This window comes from Megalobrama amblycephala, linkage group LG6 (assembly GCF_018812025.1).
Source record: "Megalobrama amblycephala isolate DHTTF-2021 linkage group LG6, ASM1881202v1, whole genome shotgun sequence".
Lineage (NCBI taxonomy): Eukaryota > Metazoa > Chordata > Actinopteri > Cypriniformes > Xenocyprididae > Megalobrama > Megalobrama amblycephala.
This window is the reverse complement of record NC_063049.1, coordinates 31795899-31816183: the sequence shown is the minus strand read 5'-3', so window position 1 is coordinate 31816183 and position 20285 is coordinate 31795899. Positions and strand designations below refer to the sequence as shown.

At 40.2% G+C, this 20285-nt stretch overlaps 1 protein-coding gene across 1 annotated transcript in view; it reads right to left on the bottom strand.

Annotated features, from left to right (window-relative positions):
• The window catches only part of col6a3 (collagen, type VI, alpha 3), a 53568-nt gene that overhangs the window by 26078 nt on the left and 7205 nt on the right, over positions 1–20285 (bottom strand). The window contains exons 5-19 of the mRNA XM_048192551.1: positions 19653–20267; positions 18525–19130; positions 16762–17343; positions 15483–16082; positions 14761–15354; positions 13966–14553; positions 13202–13792; positions 12312–12893; positions 5583–6179; positions 4799–5395; positions 3721–4326; positions 2842–3441; positions 2070–2669; positions 1286–1882; positions 208–813 (exon numbers count right to left, since the gene is read on the bottom strand). Of these exons, the coding sequence (XP_048048508.1) occupies positions 208–813; positions 1286–1882; positions 2070–2669; positions 2842–3441; positions 3721–4326; positions 4799–5395; positions 5583–6179; positions 12312–12893; positions 13202–13792; positions 13966–14553; positions 14761–15354; positions 15483–16082; positions 16762–17343; positions 18525–19130; positions 19653–20267 (8961 nt within the window). The remainder of the gene's footprint in view (positions 1–207; positions 814–1285; positions 1883–2069; positions 2670–2841; positions 3442–3720; positions 4327–4798; positions 5396–5582; positions 6180–12311; positions 12894–13201; positions 13793–13965; positions 14554–14760; positions 15355–15482; positions 16083–16761; positions 17344–18524; positions 19131–19652; positions 20268–20285) is intronic.

Genomic DNA, 20285 nt, shown 5'->3' with positions numbered 1-20285 from the left:
AAAAACCCACAATGTATTACACACTTGGTGCTCAATCATGCTTTTTGTGTTTTCGATATCGTGTCACCTCCAATTAAGTTTTACTCTTCAGGAAGAAATACAGTTCCTTCTGCAACTCATTAGAACTAGAGGAACAATAAGGCTCATGTCTCTATAACCATATTCAAATGGGAGGAATTACAGGAAGCCGGTTTGGCTTTTTCTTACCTATCGTTGTGGTTGTGGTAGTGATAGACGTGGCCTCTACAAAGACTGTGTTAATGTTGGTGAAAAGCTGCTGTTGGACACTGGGAAGGTCAGCGAAGTCACTCACTGAGAGTGCATAACTAGGCTCATGGGAGATCTTCTGGAGTTCCCTGCTGTCTGAGCTCCTTGACCCTATCCCAAAGATAAGCACTCCCAGCTCTTTCAGGGATGAGGCTGGCGTGTCAACATTATCAAATGACCTTCCACCACTCAGCAGAATCAGTAACTGAGGCACACCTTCTACAAGTCTGCTTCCAGCGGAGGCAGTGAAGACACTGTCCCTCACGTACTGCAGAGCTGCCCCTGTGTTGAGGGGTCTCCCTCCTTTGTGCCTCAGACCCCTGAGCGTGTCAAGCACGTCCTCCTTTCTAGAGTATGTGTTAAGATAGAAATGGGCCTCTGGATCTCTGCTGTACTGGACCACAGACACACGGTCTCTGTTCTCAGACACATTCAGTCTCTCCACCATCCTCTCAACAAAGTCACGCATTGCAGGGAAAGAGCTCCTTGTGCCATCTGAACCATCCAGCAGGAACACTACATCCCTCCTAGTCATCCTTCGCTCAGCTGCGGGTAATGGAATGGAACACAAAGTCACGTGAGCCCTGGGTATCTGATATTGTCTGCGGGGCGTATGCGTGCTCTACTCGGCAACTACAAAAGGGAAACAACTCTCCTATCCTTTCAGCTATTTTACAGCCAATCTAACGGTCAAATGTTATTACTCTTTGCTAAAATAGAATCTCATTTCGGTCAGAGTAGAGCTGCCTAAATCTAATGAATACAACATGACAAAATGAGGTGTATAATTTAAAGGATATTTTCATCAAAAGACAAAAACTGTGCCTTAAACTGATGAACGAGCAAACAAACAAACACTTTAAAACTCAGCACTGCTTAACACCCTGAAGAGTTCAAACCCATGGCTTCTTAGGCTAATTTGCATTGCTGCTAACATAAACCGTTTAATGTCTGCGGCACACTTTGCAAGGAGGGCTCAGTGTGCCGTTTTAAAGAGACGTGTGGGAATCTGTCTTACCCGCCACGGTAGGTGTCGTTGGCTTGACTTCTTCAAGCGCATTGTTGAGGGAGCTGATAAACTGCTGCTGGACACTGGGAAGATCAGAGAATTCATTGATGGACTGTGCATAGGTAGGATCATTGGCAATTCTCAGCACCTCTTTGCTCGAATTTCTGGTGCCGATGCCAAAAATCAAGATTCCGCTCTCTTTCAGGGCAGAGGCAGGTGCATCTATGTTATCGCTTGACCGCCCTCCACTGAGGAGGATAAGAATCTGAGGGACACCCTCTTGCTTTCTACTCCCCGCAGAGGCAGTGAAGACACTGTCCCTCACGTACTGGAGAGCTGCCCCTGTGTTGAGGGGTCTCCCTCCTCTATGCCTCAGACCTCTGACAGTGTTCAGGATCTCCCCTTTTGTCGAGTAGGTATTCAGATAGAAATTGACCTCAGCGTCTCTACTGTACTGCACCACAGAAACACGGTCTCTGTTTGCCTCTATGTTGAATTGCTCCACTACTCTTTGCACAAATTCACGCATCGCTGGGAATGTATTTCTAGTGCCATCTGAACCGTCCAGCAGAAACACTACGTCCTTTCTGGGTACGGCATCATCAGCTAGGAAAAGAAAACAGCGTCATTCACACCAGGTTATTTGAAAACATCTTTAGAATGTCACATTAGTTTAACCACCTCATCGACTACCTAAGCTATGGGTAATGGTCCCACTGCTCACAACTACTTAGGAAGATCAACAAAGCACAGGCTGTGAGCTAGCTCTCGTAAAGTTCTGCCATGCACATACCGGTGAGAGTCGGGGTAGTTGGAGTGATGGGAATTGCAACAGCCTGGACAGAGGCCAGCAGCTGCTCTTGGACGTTTGGAAGCTCACTGAAGTCGGACACGGAAAGAGCATAATTGGGGTCGTATGAGATTCTCTGCAGTTCTCTGCTATCAGAGCCCCTCGATCCTATTCCGAAAGTCAAGACGCCAAGCTCTTTCAGAGAGGAGGCTGCTGCATCAACACTGTCGAATGACCTTCCCCCGTTAAGCAGGATCAGTACCTGCGGCACACCCTCCAACCGTCTGCTGCCGGAGGAGGCACTAAAGACATTGTCTCTGACGTACTGGAGAGCTGCCCCCGTGTAGAGGGGTCTACCTCCTTTGTGTCTCAGACCTCTGACACGGTCGAGAACGTCTTCCTTTGTCGTGTAGCTGTTCAGATAGAAATGGACCTCGGCGTCTCTACTGTACTGCACCACAGAAACACGGTCTCTGTTTGGCTCTATGTTGAATTGATCCACTACTCTTTGCACAAAATCACGCATAGCTGGGAAAGAATTCCTAGTGCCATCTGAACCGTCCAGCAGAAACACTACGTCCTTTCCGGGTGCGACGTATTCCGCTAAGAGGGGGGGGAAACAGCATCATTAACACCACGTAAATGTCGATAACCTTCATAATGACACATCAGTTCATCACCTCATTAACCGTCTAAGCTGTGCGTAAAAAAAAAGTTGGGACATCAAATAGAAAGACAAGACACAGCGTATCGTAAAGTTCTGCCATGCACATACCGGTTACAGTCGGTGTAGTTGGAGTGATGGGAATTGAAACAGCCTGGACAGAGGCCAGCAGCTGCTCTTGGACATTTGGGAGCTCGCTGAAGTCGGACACGGACAGAGCATAATTGGGGTCGTATGAAATTCTCTGCAATTCTCTGCTATCAGAGCCCCTCGATCCTATTCCAAAGGTCAAGACGCCAAGCTCTTTGAGAGAAGAGGCTGCTGCCTCAACACTGTCAAATGACCTTCCCCCGCTAAGCAAAACCAGTATCTGCGGCACAGCCTCCAGCCGTCTGCTGCCGGAGGAGGCAGTAAAGACATTGTCTCTGACGTACTGGAGCGCTGCCCCCGTGTAGAGGGGTCTGCCTCCTTTGTGCCGCAGACCTCTGACACTGTCAAGAATTTCTTCCTTTGTCGTGTACGTGTTCAGATAGAAATGGGCCTCTGGGTCTCTGCTGTACTGGACCACAGAAACGCGATCTCTGTCCTCAGCTACTTCCAATTTCTCCACTATTCTTTGCACAAATTCTTTCATTGCTGGGAACCCATTCCTAGTGCCATCTGATCCATCCAGCAGGAAGACAACATCTCTCCTCTGTCTACGGCCCTCAGCTAAGAAACAGACATTCATGGATCAGGTGGGGGACATTGTAAGGAGAGAGAGAGAGAGAGAGAGAGAAAAAAAAAAACCCACAATGTATTACACACTTGGTGCTCAATCATGCTTTTTGTGTTTTCGATATCGTGTCACCTCCAATTAAGTTTTACTCTTCAGGAAGAAATACAGTTCCTTCTGCAACTCATTAGAACTAGAGGAACAATAAGGCTCATGTCTCTATAACCATATTCAAATGGGAGGAATTACAGGAAGCCGGTTTGGCTTTTTCTTACCTATCGTTGTGGTTGTGGTAGTGATAGACGTGGCCTCTACAAAGACTGTGTTAATGTTGGTGAAAAGCTGCTGTTGGACACTGGGAAGGTCAGCGAAGTCACTCACTGAGAGTGCATAACTAGGCTCATGGGAGATCTTCTGGAGTTCCCTGCTGTCTGAGCTCCTTGACCCTATCCCAAAGATAAGCACTCCCAGCTCTTTCAGGGATGAGGCTGGCGTGTCAACATTATCAAATGACCTTCCACCACTCAGCAGAATCAGTAACTGAGGCACACCTTCTACAAGTCTGCTTCCAGCGGAGGCAGTGAAGACATTGTCCTTCACGTACTGCAGAGCTGCCCCTGTGTTGAGGGGTCTCCCTCCTTTGTGCCTCAGACCCCTGAGCGTGTCAAGCACGTCCTCCTTTCTAGAGTATGTGTTAAGATAGAAATGGGCCTCTGGATCTCTGCTGTACTGGACCACAGACACACGGTCTCTGTTCTCAGACACATTCAGTCTCTCCACCATCCTCTCAACAAAGTCACGCATTGCAGGGAAAGAGCTCCTTGTGCCATCTGAACCATCCAGCAGGAACACTACATCCCTCCTAGTCATCCTTCGCTCAGCTGCGGGTAATGGAATGGAACACAAAGTCACGTGAGCCCTGGGTATCTGATATTGTCTGCGGGGCGTATGCGTGCTCTACTCGGCAACTACAAAAGGGAAACAACTCTCCTATCCTTTCAGCTATTTTACAGCCAATCTAACGGTCAAATGTTATTACTCTTTGCTAAAATAGAATCTCATTTCGGTCAGAGTAGAGCTGCCTAAATCTAATGAATACAACATGACAAAATGAGGTGTATAATTTAAAGGATATTTTCATCAAAAGACAAAAACTGTGCCTTAAACTGATGAACGAGCAAACAAACAAACACTTTAAAACTCAGCACTGCTTAACACCCTGAAGAGTTCAAACCCATGGCTTCTTAGGCTAATTTGCATTGCTGCTAACATAAACCGTTTAATGTCTGCGGCACACTTTGCAAGGAGGGCTCAGTGTGCCGTTTTAAAGAGACGTGTGGGAATCTGTCTTACCCGCCACGGTAGGTGTCGTTGGCTTGACTTCTTCAAGCGCATTGTTGAGGGAGCTGATAAACTGCTGCTGGACACTGGGAAGATCAGAGAATTCATTGATGGACTGTGCATAGGTAGGATCATTGGCAATTCTCAGCACCTCTTTGCTCGAATTTCTGGTGCCGATGCCAAAAATCAAGATTCCGCTCTCTTTCAGGGCAGAGGCAGGTGCATCTATGTTATCGCTTGACCGCCCTCCACTGAGGAGGATAAGAATCTGAGGGACACCCTCTTGCTTTCTACTCCCCGCAGAGGCAGTGAAGACACTGTCCCTCACGTACTGGAGAGCTGCCCCTGTGTTGAGGGGTCTCCCTCCTCTATGCCTCAGACCTCTGACAGTGTTCAGGATCTCCCCTTTTGTCGAGTAGGTATTCAGATAGAAATTGACCTCAGCGTCTCTACTGTACTGCACCACAGAAACACGGTCTCTGTTTGCCTCTATGTTGAATTGCTCCACTACTCTTTGCACAAATTCACGCATCGCTGGGAATGTATTTCTAGTGCCATCTGAACCGTCCAGCAGAAACACTACGTCCTTTCTGGGTACGGCATCATCAGCTAGGAAAAGAAAACAGCGTCATTCACACCAGGTTATTTGAAAACATCTTTAGAATGTCACATTAGTTTAACCACCTCATCGACTACCTAAGCTATGGGTAATGGTCCCACTGCTCACAACTACTTAGGAAGATCAACAAAGCACAGGCTGTGAGCTAGCTCTCGTAAAGTTCTGCCATGCACATACCGGTGAGAGTCGGGGTAGTTGGAGTGATGGGAATTGCAACAGCCTGGACAGAGGCCAGCAGCTGCTCTTGGACGTTTGGAAGCTCACTGAAGTCGGACACGGAAAGAGCATAATTGGGGTCGTATGAGATTCTCTGCAGTTCTCTGCTATCAGAGCCCCTCGATCCTATTCCGAAAGTCAAGACGCCAAGCTCTTTCAGAGAGGAGGCTGCTGCATCAACACTGTCGAATGACCTTCCCCCGTTAAGCAGGATCAGTACCTGCGGCACACCCTCCAACCGTCTGCTGCCGGAGGAGGCACTAAAGACATTGTCTCTGACGTACTGGAGAGCTGCCCCCGTGTAGAGGGGTCTACCTCCTTTGTGTCTCAGACCTCTGACACGGTCGAGAACGTCTTCCTTTGTCGTGTAGCTGTTCAGATAGAAATGGACCTCGGCGTCTCTACTGTACTGCACCACAGAAACACGGTCTCTGTTTGGCTCTATGTTGAATTGATCCACTACTCTTTGCACAAATTCTTTCATTGCTGGGAAATTCTTAGTGTCATCCGATCCATCCAACAGGAAGACAACATCTCTCCTCTTTCTATCACCCTCAGCTATGAAACAAACATTCAACATTGAAATAGGGGAGCACAATGCAATACAATACATATTATTAAGAAAAATGTTATAGTTGAAAATTATTGTTTTAACTTAATTGTTGTTCTTGAGTAGAAATACAAATGTTTAATTACTATTATTGAAATATCATATAATAATAGCCAGATTTTTTAACTTAATAATAAGAATAATACATTGCTAGATTTCTGCATAAAATGAATCATGTTTTAATGAATCATTATTTAACGATTTCTATGACTATTAACTCGTGATTCATAACTCAGCACAATGCATAACAATACGACAGTAGTTATTTAGAAGGAATTCATCCGTGATGACAGATTTAATTTATAGCAATTCATATATGTCTAAATTTATTAATCAGATGGGTGAATGTTGAAATTTATGGCTTCGACCACATAATACTCACATTTATACTATTAGTTAATACTTAATGATGACAGGAAATGAATCCATGATGACACATTTAATTAATAACAATTCATATATGGCTTAACCTATTAATCAGATTATTTATTAGTTGCTGATGTGGCATTAATGAACAGTGTTGTGCAAGTTACTTCCAAACTATAATGCATTATAGATTACTTGTTACTTTTATTTAAAAGTAATTCTTTACCTCACAATATTACTGTCTCAGAATTGTAATGTGTTACATTACTCGTGTATTACTTTTGAGTTACATTCACCAAAATAACTACAGAAGAAGAACTTAACAATGTCACACAATACAAAGTTACACCAGCGAGAGGGAGATGAATTAAATAAATTGTTAAACAAATATATGTCATTTAGTCTTTATTTACATACTTGGACACCACACACGGCTATTGACTGACCATGAACAGGTAATAGACCTTACTTGCGACATTTTTCAGTCATTAAAGTTCACTTTCTAATAAAAATTTCCTGATAATTTACTCACCCCCATGTCATCCAAGATGTGCATGTCCTTATAGTGGACTTCAATTGACCGCAAACGGTTGAAGGTCAAAATTACAGTTTCAGTGCAGCTTCAAGGGGCTTTAAACAATCAATTTAAACACCTTCCCATATGCGGCACCAGTTCTGTTTTTTTACGTAAGTTTAATAGGGAAGGTGTAGGACATTCAGCGTAAGCTTTTAGAAGAATACGGAATCGCGGTCTGGAGGAAGCACTTGTGATGTGATCATTTGTGTCTATATAAAGCACATATATTTTCATTTTTTTTTCAAAGAAAATGACCAATGGTAATCAATAATCCTGGAATGTTTTCATCAAAAACCTTAATTTCTTTTTGACTGAAGAAAGAAGGACATGTACATCATGGATGACATTGGGGTGAGTAAATTTTTAGTCTTGCGGACTTTTTTTTTTTTTAACAATTAAATTTTGGGCTAAAAGTGTGTTGTAATGCAAGCGTTACTGAACATATACCGAGTAAAATATTACTGAAAATTGATTAGTAATGCCTTACACTACTGCGTTACAGCAAAAAGTAATACGTTTCTGTAACGCATTACTTTTGTAACGAGTTTCTCCCAACACTGTTAATGAATGGCATAGTTTGTCACATCTATCTTTGGTTTTGTTTTCATGTTCATGTTTCATGTCTTAATTTTGAAGTTTAATCATGTTTCATGTTCCTGTTTGCCATGTGCTTCTCTTGAGGCTTGTTCGACTTCAGGCAGTGCTGCACAGACCGATCGGCGGCTGACTTGAAGCAGTGCATGCCGGTTACAAATTTTGTCCGACTTGAGGCAGCACCGACGCCATGTGACTGTGAAGAATGGCATCAAAGTACTGCGAGAGTACTCAAGAGCGGCTTCACGAGCTCTGATGACACAGCTGTTTCACGATTGACTGGATTTACCACATGATAACTATCATGTGTGTTTCGTGTTTGTTCTGAAAACTTCAGTTCCACTAATGCTCACAAATCTGTATTTTTTATAATAGTTAAAGCTCTTTTCATGTAGTCGCGATGTTGTATTTTGTCAGGTTTTGTCATGTAGACCCCACTACATTGGTATTTAAATAATATATGCTTATGTTGAACTTTATTTTTGTAAAAACAGACACTATAAGCAGTACATAAAGTATTGAATTACAATGTCTCTGAAACATCTGGGTAGTGGTCAAATATTGCACTTATTTCACTTCAGCTGTGATAAATTATGCAAACACAGTGCGAATGTCACTACGGGAAGCAGAAAGTAGGCTTGTTTGAGATGAGCAAATTCTGCACAGAACCAATTACCGGTGATCACCGCGAGATGCATGCCGGTTAGAAATGTGTCCGAGGGTGGGCCGCCTTGCTCTGATGCTGATGTGTGTCAAAAAAGTCTCGCGAGGGAGAGGCGGCCTCATCGGATTCTGCATGGTCGAGTGCAGTTGCTCTCCACCGACTGCGCTGACCAAAAGCATGATGGGAAATGACTTGATGACGACACAGCTTTATGCTTATTGGTTTAAACAACTGTGATGTATTGATCTGTTTTATTTTGATATACTGATATGTTTAATTTTAAAACTCTAATACCATGTTTTTATGTGTAAAAATAATGTGCGGATATTCCCAAAGTCTCGGACAATGCGATCTCTCTATGGGTTATGTGATTGTTGTCATTTATAAAAAAAATATATAAAAACATGTCTATAATTAAAGTAAAAATAATTGATACACACATCTTTCGAATGGAAATAACAAGTACTTTGCATGTATTGTTCATTATGTTTATTTTCATATAAAAGCAACAGAGGGCTGTTTCATAAAAGACGCTAAGAAAAGTGAGGATTAAACTCCAAAACCTGACTTGAATGAACCTAACAAATGAGTTGGGGCTAAAGTGGTTTCATAAAAGGTAATTGAAGTTCATGCAGTCCCACTAATTTGATCCAGGTTTACCTAGTCAAGATAATTGCACGTGCACACTTTTCTTAAGCAGCCCTAGAGGTCGATCATGGATCAAATCGATCCACCATAGCAAAAAGCATATGTTTTGTGCTATTTTATGCGTTTGAGATGGTGTTTTCCTCAGTACATAACTTAATTTTCACAAGTTTATTCTCAATCTGTAAATGTTAGAAAGTCATGCAAATATTTCCATTTTGCTGCTAAACTTCACAGTGAATGAGTGCTACTAAACAGACGGGATGCAATAGAAGCGCAATAATTCTGACTAAAATATACATTTTGCTAAAATATTTGATGTTGGACATTAAATGTGCCTTATGTACAATTTTAAACCTACAATTTAGTGTATTTTTATGATACATGGACTTTTTTACTCTAAATGGACTATTGTAATGGGGTAAATCAATATACTTTAGGCCAACTACTGAGTTTAGATTCATCTTACCAATTAAAATTTAGTCTGTGCATATTTATTTTAATTTTTACCATAAAAGGTACTACAGCTGCCAAACAAAACCAGAGAGAAATGTATTTATATTAGGGCTGTCAAAATAACGCGTTAATTTTGATTAATTAATCTGAGAAAAAATAACGCAGATTAATCCACTCCGTATTGACCTTTGAACCTGGAGCCGTTCTAGCTACCATTCAACTGTAAAATGAAGGAGGGAGCCCAGCAAGCAATAGCCGTCATTTCACCGTCTCGGTTAACTATAGACCCGATATAGTCCGGCTATGTGTAACCCACTTTTAGCCAAAATAATCTTTCATTTGGTTACATGTCGTTTTTGCCAAAATAACTTGCGAGTTGTATGATATTGCATCATGTAAGTGAAGTCAACAGTGATTACAAGGTGTTTGGTTTCACATCTTTGACATGTTATATTGTGTAGGCTGTGCGTAGCCACGATTTAGCTCGTAGTAAGACCGGCTATTTGTAGCCCCCATATAGTCAATCCTGATTTATTGTAGTTTTTGGACAGGAAGTGCATGAGATGGTTGATATCTCATCATGTTCGCAATGTCAATGATTTCTACAAGATTTAAGTGGCATTTCATTACATGGTCTATATGTAGTCACGATTTAGCTCTGAATTGGATAGGCTATGTGTAGTCTGCTTTTAGTCCACCCGGCGAAATCGAGGCAATTTATAGTCTAGTTTTTACGGCTTGGCTATAGCCCTGATTCAGACCAATGAGTGTAACCAAAATAGTGTTTATTTTCGACCACAAAGCTTGTGGGATTCTTGATATGCTTGCATTTATACATAAATATGCACGTATAATATACATTTATATGCAAGTATATATATGAAACAGCATATTTTTGCTGTCACACAATCCTACATTCTACGATATCATATATATATATATATATATATATATATATATATATATATATATATATATATATATATATATATATATATATCTCAGGGTATAGCCAAACCATAATTTAATTATAATTATATACCACACACATATATGACTGTATTTAATTTTAAGTTAATTAAACATTTACAATTCTCAACCGCTAGATGGCAACTGTGGCTCTACTGAGACATGACCACTGGCAACGCGAGACTTGAACGTTAGCTCTCGATCACTGTTGCCAGATCTCGCGATAAACATTTCCGCATTTTACAACCGTTGGAGACGGAGAGCAAGCAACAGCAAATGTTAAAGCAAATTCTTTACTGCTTTTGGTCATGTAAGTATCTGTGTTTTTCATTTTGACATGTGTTTATTATTTATGTACATTATGTGTAGGAACCGTGACATTTTAGCGGGTAACAGTGCAGACAGTAAAACGTGGTTAGATTAACATACATGCACATGTACTGTAGTGTTTCCTTGTGCCCTAAAACTCTGTAATTATCTAAATACAAGGGGGTAAACATGAAACCTGTGCACCCTACTATTATTTGTTATGGAAGCCTTGTATATCTTTTAATCTTTTGATCATTATAGTACCCCTAATATTAGGCTATTGACCATTTTTGACCCAGGAAAAACCCTGCATTGATTAATTTGAATTGAAATATTTAATACTTTCACAGCAAAAATTATGTATGCGATTAATTTAGATTAATTAATCACAGAGTATGTAATTAATTAGATTAAAATTTTTAATCGATTGACAGCCCTAATTTATATATATGTTAAAACAACCTAATTAAATCTCAAGTCGGACAAAATTTCTTACCAGTATGCACTGCTTCAAGTCAGCTGCCGATCGGTCTGTGCGGCGCTGCATCAAGTCGAACAAGCCTATTGTCGAACACACCTTTGTTTGTCATGTTCTAGTCATGTGATCCTGCCATGCGCTCCCTTTGTCATGTGTTCTTTCACGTTCTCATTAGGCTTGTTCGACTTTATGCAGCGCTGCACAGACCAATCGGCGGCTGACTTGAAGTAGTGCATGTCGGTAAGATATTTTGTCCGACCTGAGACAGCACCGACGCCATGTGACTGTGACGTATGGCTTCAAAGTACCACGAGAGCGATTTGAGAGCAGCCGCCTGAGTCAGCCAGCGCAGTTTCTCAAGAGCAGCTGCACAAGCTCTGATGAAAAAACAGACACTGTAAGCAGTACATAAACTTTTGAATGAAGATGTCTCTGAAACATCTGTGTGTTAGTCAAATATTGCATTTATTTCACTTCAGCTGTGATAAAGTATAAACGCAGCGCGTGTGTCACTACGGGAAGCAGAAAATGACCGACTTCACTCCTCCGTTTTCAGCTCCTCCCCGCCTGCATGCAGCTACTCTCGCCGATCGGTTGCATCTAGCCGCAGCTGATGTTGAACACACCTTTCGGTTCATTGTCTTGTTTGTGCACAGGTGTTCCTTGTTTGTGATTAGTCCTTGTGTATTTAAGCCCTCATGTTTGCCTTGTTCTTGGTCTAGTACCACTGTGGGTAAGGTTATGTTCTTGTTTCTTGTTTTGCCATGCCATGCCATGCCATGCCATGCCATGCCATGACATGACAAGTCTTTGTTTTGTTTGATCATGTTTTAAGTTCAGTAAAGCTACGTTTGGGTTCTTCAAGACTTGCCTCCAGTAGTATTACTTACAGTTCTTCACGAGTCATACATTTACTCAGTATTATCTGTGCATTTAAGTATGAATTAATGCATTTTAATGCACCTGTAAAGTGTTACCAAATAATTTCACTCATTATTTAAAAGAGGCAGTATTACACTTACCTATCTTTTCCTTTTTGTTGTAATTTGGATTGGCTTTCATTGCTTCCAGTAGCTGTACTTTGATTTTTGGTAATTCACTGAAGTCAGCCAATGAGAGCACATTATTTTCAGAAGAAATTGTATTTAATTCATCAGAGTCTGAGTACTTTCCTCCTATTCCATATATTAATACCCCAGTTTTTTTAAGAGCAAAGGCTGCTTCAGAAATGCTGTCCCTGGATTTTCCACTTGTCAGAAGAATTAATATTTGAGGGGTGCCTTCTTTGTGCCTGCTCCCTGAGGCACTTATAAAGATATTTTCCCTTACGTATTGAAGGGCAGATCCTGTGTTTAAGGGCCTTCCACCTTTATGGCTAAGCACTTTTACTGCATTCAATACATCTTCCTTTCTTAAGAATGAATTTAAATAAAAATTTGCCACAGCCACATTGCTGTACTGAATTACTGAGATTCTATCGTTATCAATTCCCACATTAAGATTTGTGATAATATTGTACAGAAAATCACGTATTTCTGGAAATCCTCTTCTTGTACTGTCCGAACCATCCACAAGAAAAGCAATATCCCTTTTAAATCCTATACCTAGAATTGCAATAATTATAGGATTAGAGGGAATAGCAATTCTTAGAGAGAATTAAAGTATTCAGAATAGCAGAAACTTGAAATGATCAGCCAGTATCAGTGGTTTTCAATCCTGGTCCTGCATGGGAACCACTGCTCTGCACTATTTGTATGTCTCTCTAAATAAAGGAGAAATGTGCAGAGCATTGGGTCCCCAGGACCAGGAATAAAAACCACAGGCCTATAAACCTGTATTCTTAACATGTATTTTAGAACTTCTATACCCTTCTTCAAATCAAGTTTTATCATGTATTATTTTTAATTCTTACCATCAACTTTAGTGTCTCCTTTTTGTCTTACACCCATAAGTTTTGTCAGCAGGCTTTGACGGACATTGTTTAAGTCATGAAAATCATAAACAGCCATAGCATAATCTGTCCGAGAGGAAATGGCTTCCATTTCAATGGGGTCTGTCAGCCTTGACCCAATGGCAAAAATGGCTACTCCCATACTCTTTAGTGCATTAGCTGGTCCACGAGGAGAATCTCTTGATCTGCCACCAGCCACAAGCACAAGATTTTGGCTAACAGTGTCCATTTGCTGACTTCCAACTCTAGGGGTAAAAATATTGTCTTTAACAAATTGTAGAGCCTGGCCAATATATTGTGGCCTTCCTCCCTTTGGTTTGAGGTTGCGTACAGCATCTGCCACCTCAGAAGAGGATGAGTATGTACTGAGATTAAAGCTTGTTGCTGCAGTATTACTGAACTGCACAACAGCAATTTGATCTTTTTCTTGACCAACATCAAACGTTTCTGCCAAACTTGCCACAAATTCTCGTATAGCTGTGAATCTATCACTAGCATCATCAGATCCGTCAATAAGAAACACAATATTTCTTCCTGCATCCAAAGCCTGTCCTAAAATAAATAAAGGGAAGAATATTTCCATGAAGGAAAGACAAAAGTACTTAAACAACAAAGCCAAAATTTTACAGTACATATAGTAGCTAATCTATCTGCATCTGTAAGTCTCTTCTTCATTTAACATAACAGCATGTTTAAGAAAAGATATCAGTTATTAGAATTCTTACCCTCAGGAGTTGGAAATTGCTCAGGTATTTCATCCCCACTTATCAAAACAGAGGCAACTCTTTGGACAATGCTGTTGATGGAGGTGAAGTCAGGAACAGAGAAAGAATAGGCTGGTTTTGAAGACATTGTCTGTAATTCAAGAGTATCAGCATTTCTTGTGCCGATTGTAAAGACTTTTATGTTGTTTTCTCTTAAATTCTGTGAAATGGTTCTGACATCATCACCAGATCTACCACCACTAAATAAGTACAGAATCTGAGGTACACCCTCATGACGTCTGCTTCCAGAGGATGGTGTAAATATATTTTCTTGAATAAACAGTAGAGCAGCTCCAGTGTTCAGTGGCCTTCCACTTTTGTGCCTCATAGAACGTATGGAATTTAGTACCTCTTTTTTGGTTGAGTATGAGCTGAGATAAAAATTAGCTGTGGGATCCCGACTGTACTGAACAACCGCCACCCTATCCAGATTTTCCTCCACATTTAGACTCTCAACTACCCTCTGGATAAAACTGCGAATTGCCTCAAAACCAATTTTAGAATCATCAGAGCCATCAATAAGAAATGCAACATCCCTTTTAACAGATTCTGTAACAAAGAAATGAGATTTACTATAATAAAGAGAATTTTAATAGCATATTCTACAACACTAGATCATGTGTTTACACTGAATTAAAAAATTATCTAAGAATTTATAAAGGCATTATTTATGCTATCATGTCGTATAATACATAAAACACTGCTGCCAGTGGCTGGTGTACACACATACATTAGTAAATTAAAGAAATCTCTTACCAGAGACCCGAGAAGTCATTGTTGCCGTTGGCCGTTGGTAAGATACCCCTTTTATTAATGCTAAGATATTCTCTTGAACATCAAGAGTGTTCTCAAATTCAGAAATGAAAAAGTAGTTTGGTTGATGGGATATTGTTTGTAACTCAAGTGTATCAGCATTTGTGGTGCCAATACTTAATGAAATGACACCAATGTCTTTCAAAGCTTTGACTGGACCACGTATGTCATCATTAGACCTTCCAGAACTCAGCAGAATTAGAAACTGTGGCACACCCTCCAAATGTCTACTCCCTGCAGCAGCAGTAAACAGGTTGTCTTTTACATACTGTAAGGCTGCCCCAGTGTGACGCAAGCTTCCTCCTTTATGAATTAGACGTTTCACGTGATTTATAACATCATCTGATGATGAATGTGTATTCAAAAGAAAATCAAAAGCTGCATCATCACTGTACTGGACCAATGAAATGTGATCTTTATTTGGTGCCACATTCAGTTTCTGAACCAGGTTCTGAACAAAGTTTTGCATTCCTAAGAAACTTCCCTTTGAGCCATCCGAGGCATCGATTAAAAAAACAATATCTCTTTTTTCAGCATCTGTTGCAATTGAGCATAAATATACATATAGTCATGTCACAAGTCCATATCACCTTTAAATCAACCACGAAAAAACAAAAACAACAACAACAAAAAAGAAAGGAAGAAAAACAGACATTTTTCCTTACCTGTTGTAGCTGGTGGAAGCCTCTTGGGCTGACGAGGAACTCTTTTTACATATGATAGAAGCTTCTGCTCAATGGTTTGAAGGTCATCAAACTGAGGAACAGTAAGAGTATGACCAGGAGTATACGAGATTGCCTGGAGTTGAATAACGTCTGCATTTTGATTGCCAATACTGAGTGGAACAATTTGGTCCTGTTTCAGAGCAGCAGCTGGAGCTCTAACATCATCCTGAGACCTTCCTCCAGTCACAAGCACAAGAATCTGAGGAACCCCATCCAGGAGTCTGCTCCCAGAAGAGGCAATGAATATGTTCTTTTTTGTATAATCAAGGGCTCTTCCTGTGTTGAGGGGACTTCCTCCCTGGTGTTGCAGATTCTCAATTGAATTGAGAACTTCTTGCTTTGTGGCATGTGTGTTCAGGTAAAAATGAACTTGTGGCTCTCTGCTGTATTGGACTAAAGACACTCTGTCTCCACTGAGCCCGATATTGAGTTTGTCCACCACTCTTTGAACAAACTGACACATTTGTTTAAACGTGTCCCTGGTGTCATCAGACCCATCCAAGATAAAGACAATGTCTCTTTGAGCTGTATCCAATTCAACTGGGATGAAAATTAAATGGCTTTAGTAAAATGGCCTTAACTTATTTAAAAAGTGTAAGACAAAACAACAGCACACAGTAATATTTTCCATGGTATTAACAATAAAATTCATATGTGAACAATTTTAATCAAATTTACATTCCAAATAGTAATGTAGTAGTTTGCTATATTTCTGTCTGTCTTTAAGAATATGCTGACAATATCTGAAACAAAAAATCTATTATGACGGAATATCTCTAGTATTTTTTCACACTCACATGAATAAGATCATTCAAGCAACTAGAATAGAAAAAGTAAGAACAAGGAGTTGCTATTGATGAAACACCAACAATGATTAAGAAATCATTGGCTCAAACAAGAGCTTAAAATGAAGAGGAATCTCCGCAAGTAGTAAGACTCTTCCATGGTTGAGAGAACCAGTGGAAAAACATGAAAGTTCTCTGATGGAAAAAGCAAAAGATAAACAGAACAGGAAAAAAGTAAATATTTAGTGGCAAAGGCCATTAATTGCCAGTCTTTAACATATGTTAAAAAGCTGAATCAATCAATAAATGGCCTCATGGTTAAAGTGAGAAGTTTAGTGAAGAGAAAGTAGATTTTCATGTCCAAACTATCAAATGCTTAAAGTTATAAGAAAAAGCTTGAACTTGAGGAAAATGCCAAGTGTAGTTATTCTTACCAATGATAGTAGGGGGTTCTATTTCCAATTTAGATTTGATAAAGGAGAGAATATCGGGCTGTATATGTAAAAGTTCACCAAAGACTGGAAGATTAAAAAGAAATCTAGGTGAAAATGCTATGCTTTGGAGCTCTGCCTCTACAGAATTCTTTATTCCAATGGCAATGGACAGAACTCCAAAGTTTTTGAGATCTTCAGCGGGACCTGCCACATCATCACTGGACCCTCCACCAGTCATAAAAATCAACAGCTGAGGGACTCCTAGCTGATGTCTACTTCCAGAAGCAGTAGTGAAAACATGGTCCCTGACATACTTTAGCGCTGCCCCAGTATTTAGGTTCCTTCCACCTTTTGCAGTGAGGCCATTAATGGCATAAATTACAGCTTTCTTACTATTGTAAGTATTAAGTAGGAAATGAGGCACAGCATCTTCACTGTACTGTATTACAGCAACTCGAGCAATGTCCTGGTCAATGTCAAGATCCTCTGCCATTCTCCGAATAAACTCACGGATGGCAAGAAGTCCATTTCTGGAGTCATCTGAGCCATCAAGGAGAAAAACTATATCCCGTTTTTTAATTCCTGGATCAGGCAAGTTACCAAGAAAAGAAAAAGAAAAAGGATATTGGAACACATCTGAATCATTCAATGTATGAATTGAATAGCAAAAGCTTTAAAAGAGTACACGAGCAAAATATATGCAAGTAAATCAAAGAATATTGACATCGACCCCTCAAAAATTATTTTGTGGGTCAGGATGTGAACAGCGTTGAATAAGAAAAAGCTCTTGAAAGTATAGTTCAAAAATACTCCCATGGAATGAACATCTTTATGTGCAAAAGATGTCAACAAAAGACATGGAAGACAAGAGAAAATACCTAAGAAGAAAGATTTAAGTAAAAAGGAATTTTCAGTTCCACACATCTTAAAACATCAACCTGTGTAGCGATTTATATGACATTTACATTTAAGGCTTGTAGCAGACTCAATGCCTAAATAATTGTTTATTTATTTCTTATAGTGAAAGCTCTTACCAGCTGAGTCTAGAATTTCTGTTTTAGGAATTCTAGATTCTTTTGGGATATTATTTAGGGTTGAAACAATTTGTGGCTCTACTGAAGGGAGGTCATCAAATCGATCAGTATAATGTGTGAATTGAGACTGGATTGACACAGTTTTCAGCTCATTTATATCTGCATTTTTCACACCAATGCTCACTATCACTATTTCAAGATCTTTCAGGGCCATGGCAGGTCCTATTATTTCATCATTAGATGGTCTGCTACTCAACAATATTAGTATTTGAGGAATTCCATGAAGTCGTCTACTCCCAGATGAAGAAGTGAAAACCTGGTGCCTCACAAACTGGAGGGCTGCACCAGTGTTAGCTAGTTGTCCACCTTTATGTTTCAGGACCTTTATGGCATTTAGAACCTCTGTCTTTGTTGAGTAAGTCTTGAGATAGAAGTCAACCACTGGATTGTCACTGTACTGAACCACAGACACTCTGTATTTGCTCTTTTCCACATTAAGTTTCTCAACAACTCTTTGAACAAAGTCACACACTGCACCAAATCCACTTTTGGTACCATCAGAACCATCCAAAAGGAACACAATATCTTTTGCAACATCTTTGGCATCAACTAAGATATAGTAAACCAATGAGAAATATTTAGAAAAAAAGAACAGCACAGCAAAAATAAATAAATAAAGCACCAGCATATAGAAGGCCACAGCAAAATACAAATCTAAAATGCTCTTACCTTTCTCTAGAAAGACCTTCAGTTCTTGATCTGGAAGGTTCACATAGTTCTTGAGCCTTTCTTGAACCGTGTTGAGCTGGCTGAATTCCTTCACATTGAAAGCAAATGATGGATTGTGAGAGATGGCCTCAATCTGTTTAGGGTCTGCATTTTTCACTCCAACACCAAAAGGTACAACTCCTTCAGTCTTTAGGGCTACCGCAGGTTCTCTGACACTATCTCTTGATCTTCCCCCAGTCAAAACGATCAAAAATTGGGGAACATTTTCGCCAGCTCGACTGCCGCGTGCTGCTGACAAGATGGTGTTTTTCATGAAAGTCAAGGCAGCACCTGTATTCAAACTTCTGCCACCTGCTAGAGTGAGTCCATTTACAGCTCTCAGCACCTCATCTTTGGTTTGGTAGGTGTTCAGATAGAAGCTAGGACTAGGTCTCTCACTATGCTGGACCACAGAAACTCGTACTTTATTAATGCCTATATCTAGAGGCTCAATGACTTTGGAAATGAAGTCACGGATGTAGGGAAAGTCACCTCTGACATCATCAGAACCATCGATCAAGAATGCAACGTCCCGTTCTCCACCAGAGGGGCCTGGTGTTGCAATCTCTGTGAAAGATTTAAAAAAAAAAAGAAGAAGAAGAAGAAGAAGAAAATATTAATGAAATACAATAAAATGCTTAAATATCTACATCAAGTTACATTGTATATTTCTGAATACAAAAGTGAAAACAATGAAAGTGTTAAAAAATAGAGGTGCAAAAAGTAATTTGTTTATAGACTTTATAGTGATACTTATCACCTCACAGATTTTTAATATTATATTAATATAATTATTTTATATTATTCATTTTACACATCTTCATTTATTAACTAAAAAATTATTTTACAAAACTTGTTGGTTAATTTTTTGAGCTCCAGGCAAGTTTTTCAGAGAACGGTCATTTTAGCAAATGTTCTTAGAAGTTCTACTTGTGGATGCCATTTTTGTCACATTCCACTTTTTACATGGAATTAATATAAAAAAAACTAAATGTTGTTGTTTATATTCACATTTGGAATTAGGCCAATGGCCCTTTAATAATGAAACTGAAGATTTTTATGAAGTCATGTCAGCATGATTCAGCTCACCTGTTATTGTTGTATCAGTCTCCCCAACAACAGTGATCAGTGGTGTCATAATCGGCTCAACAACACTTGACAAGTCAGCAAAATTACTTCTGTAGTATGCCAAATCTTCAACAAATGCAATAGTTTTCAGGAAACGCTCTTCCACTTGGCCAGCTCCAACAGCAAAAGTCAAAACACCCTCTACAGCTACTCGGTCAGCAACCCGCTTCACTTCATCTTGAGATGGTCCTCCTGTTATTAGCACCAGTACCTGCTGGATCCCCTGTCTCCTACGAGACCCGACTGCAGGCTGGAAGTGGTTGGCTAGGGCATACTGTAGGGCTGCACCAGTGTTCAATGCACGTCCTCCCATCATACTCATCTGAGCAATGGCAGAGAGAACATCCTGTTTGGTGTTGTGAGTGTTCAGATAAAACTCAGTTTTCTGCCCCTCTGCAAACTGCATTAGTCCAATGCGCACTCGCTCAGGTCGAACGTCTAGTCTGTTCACCACGCCAGTTATGAAATCCAGCACAGATTGAAAGTTACTTCCAACATAGCTAGATCCATCCACCAAGAAGACAATGTCTCGGACAACTCTTTGGGTGCGGACTGTAGTAACATCCACAACTGTGTCTAGAAGATTTTATATAA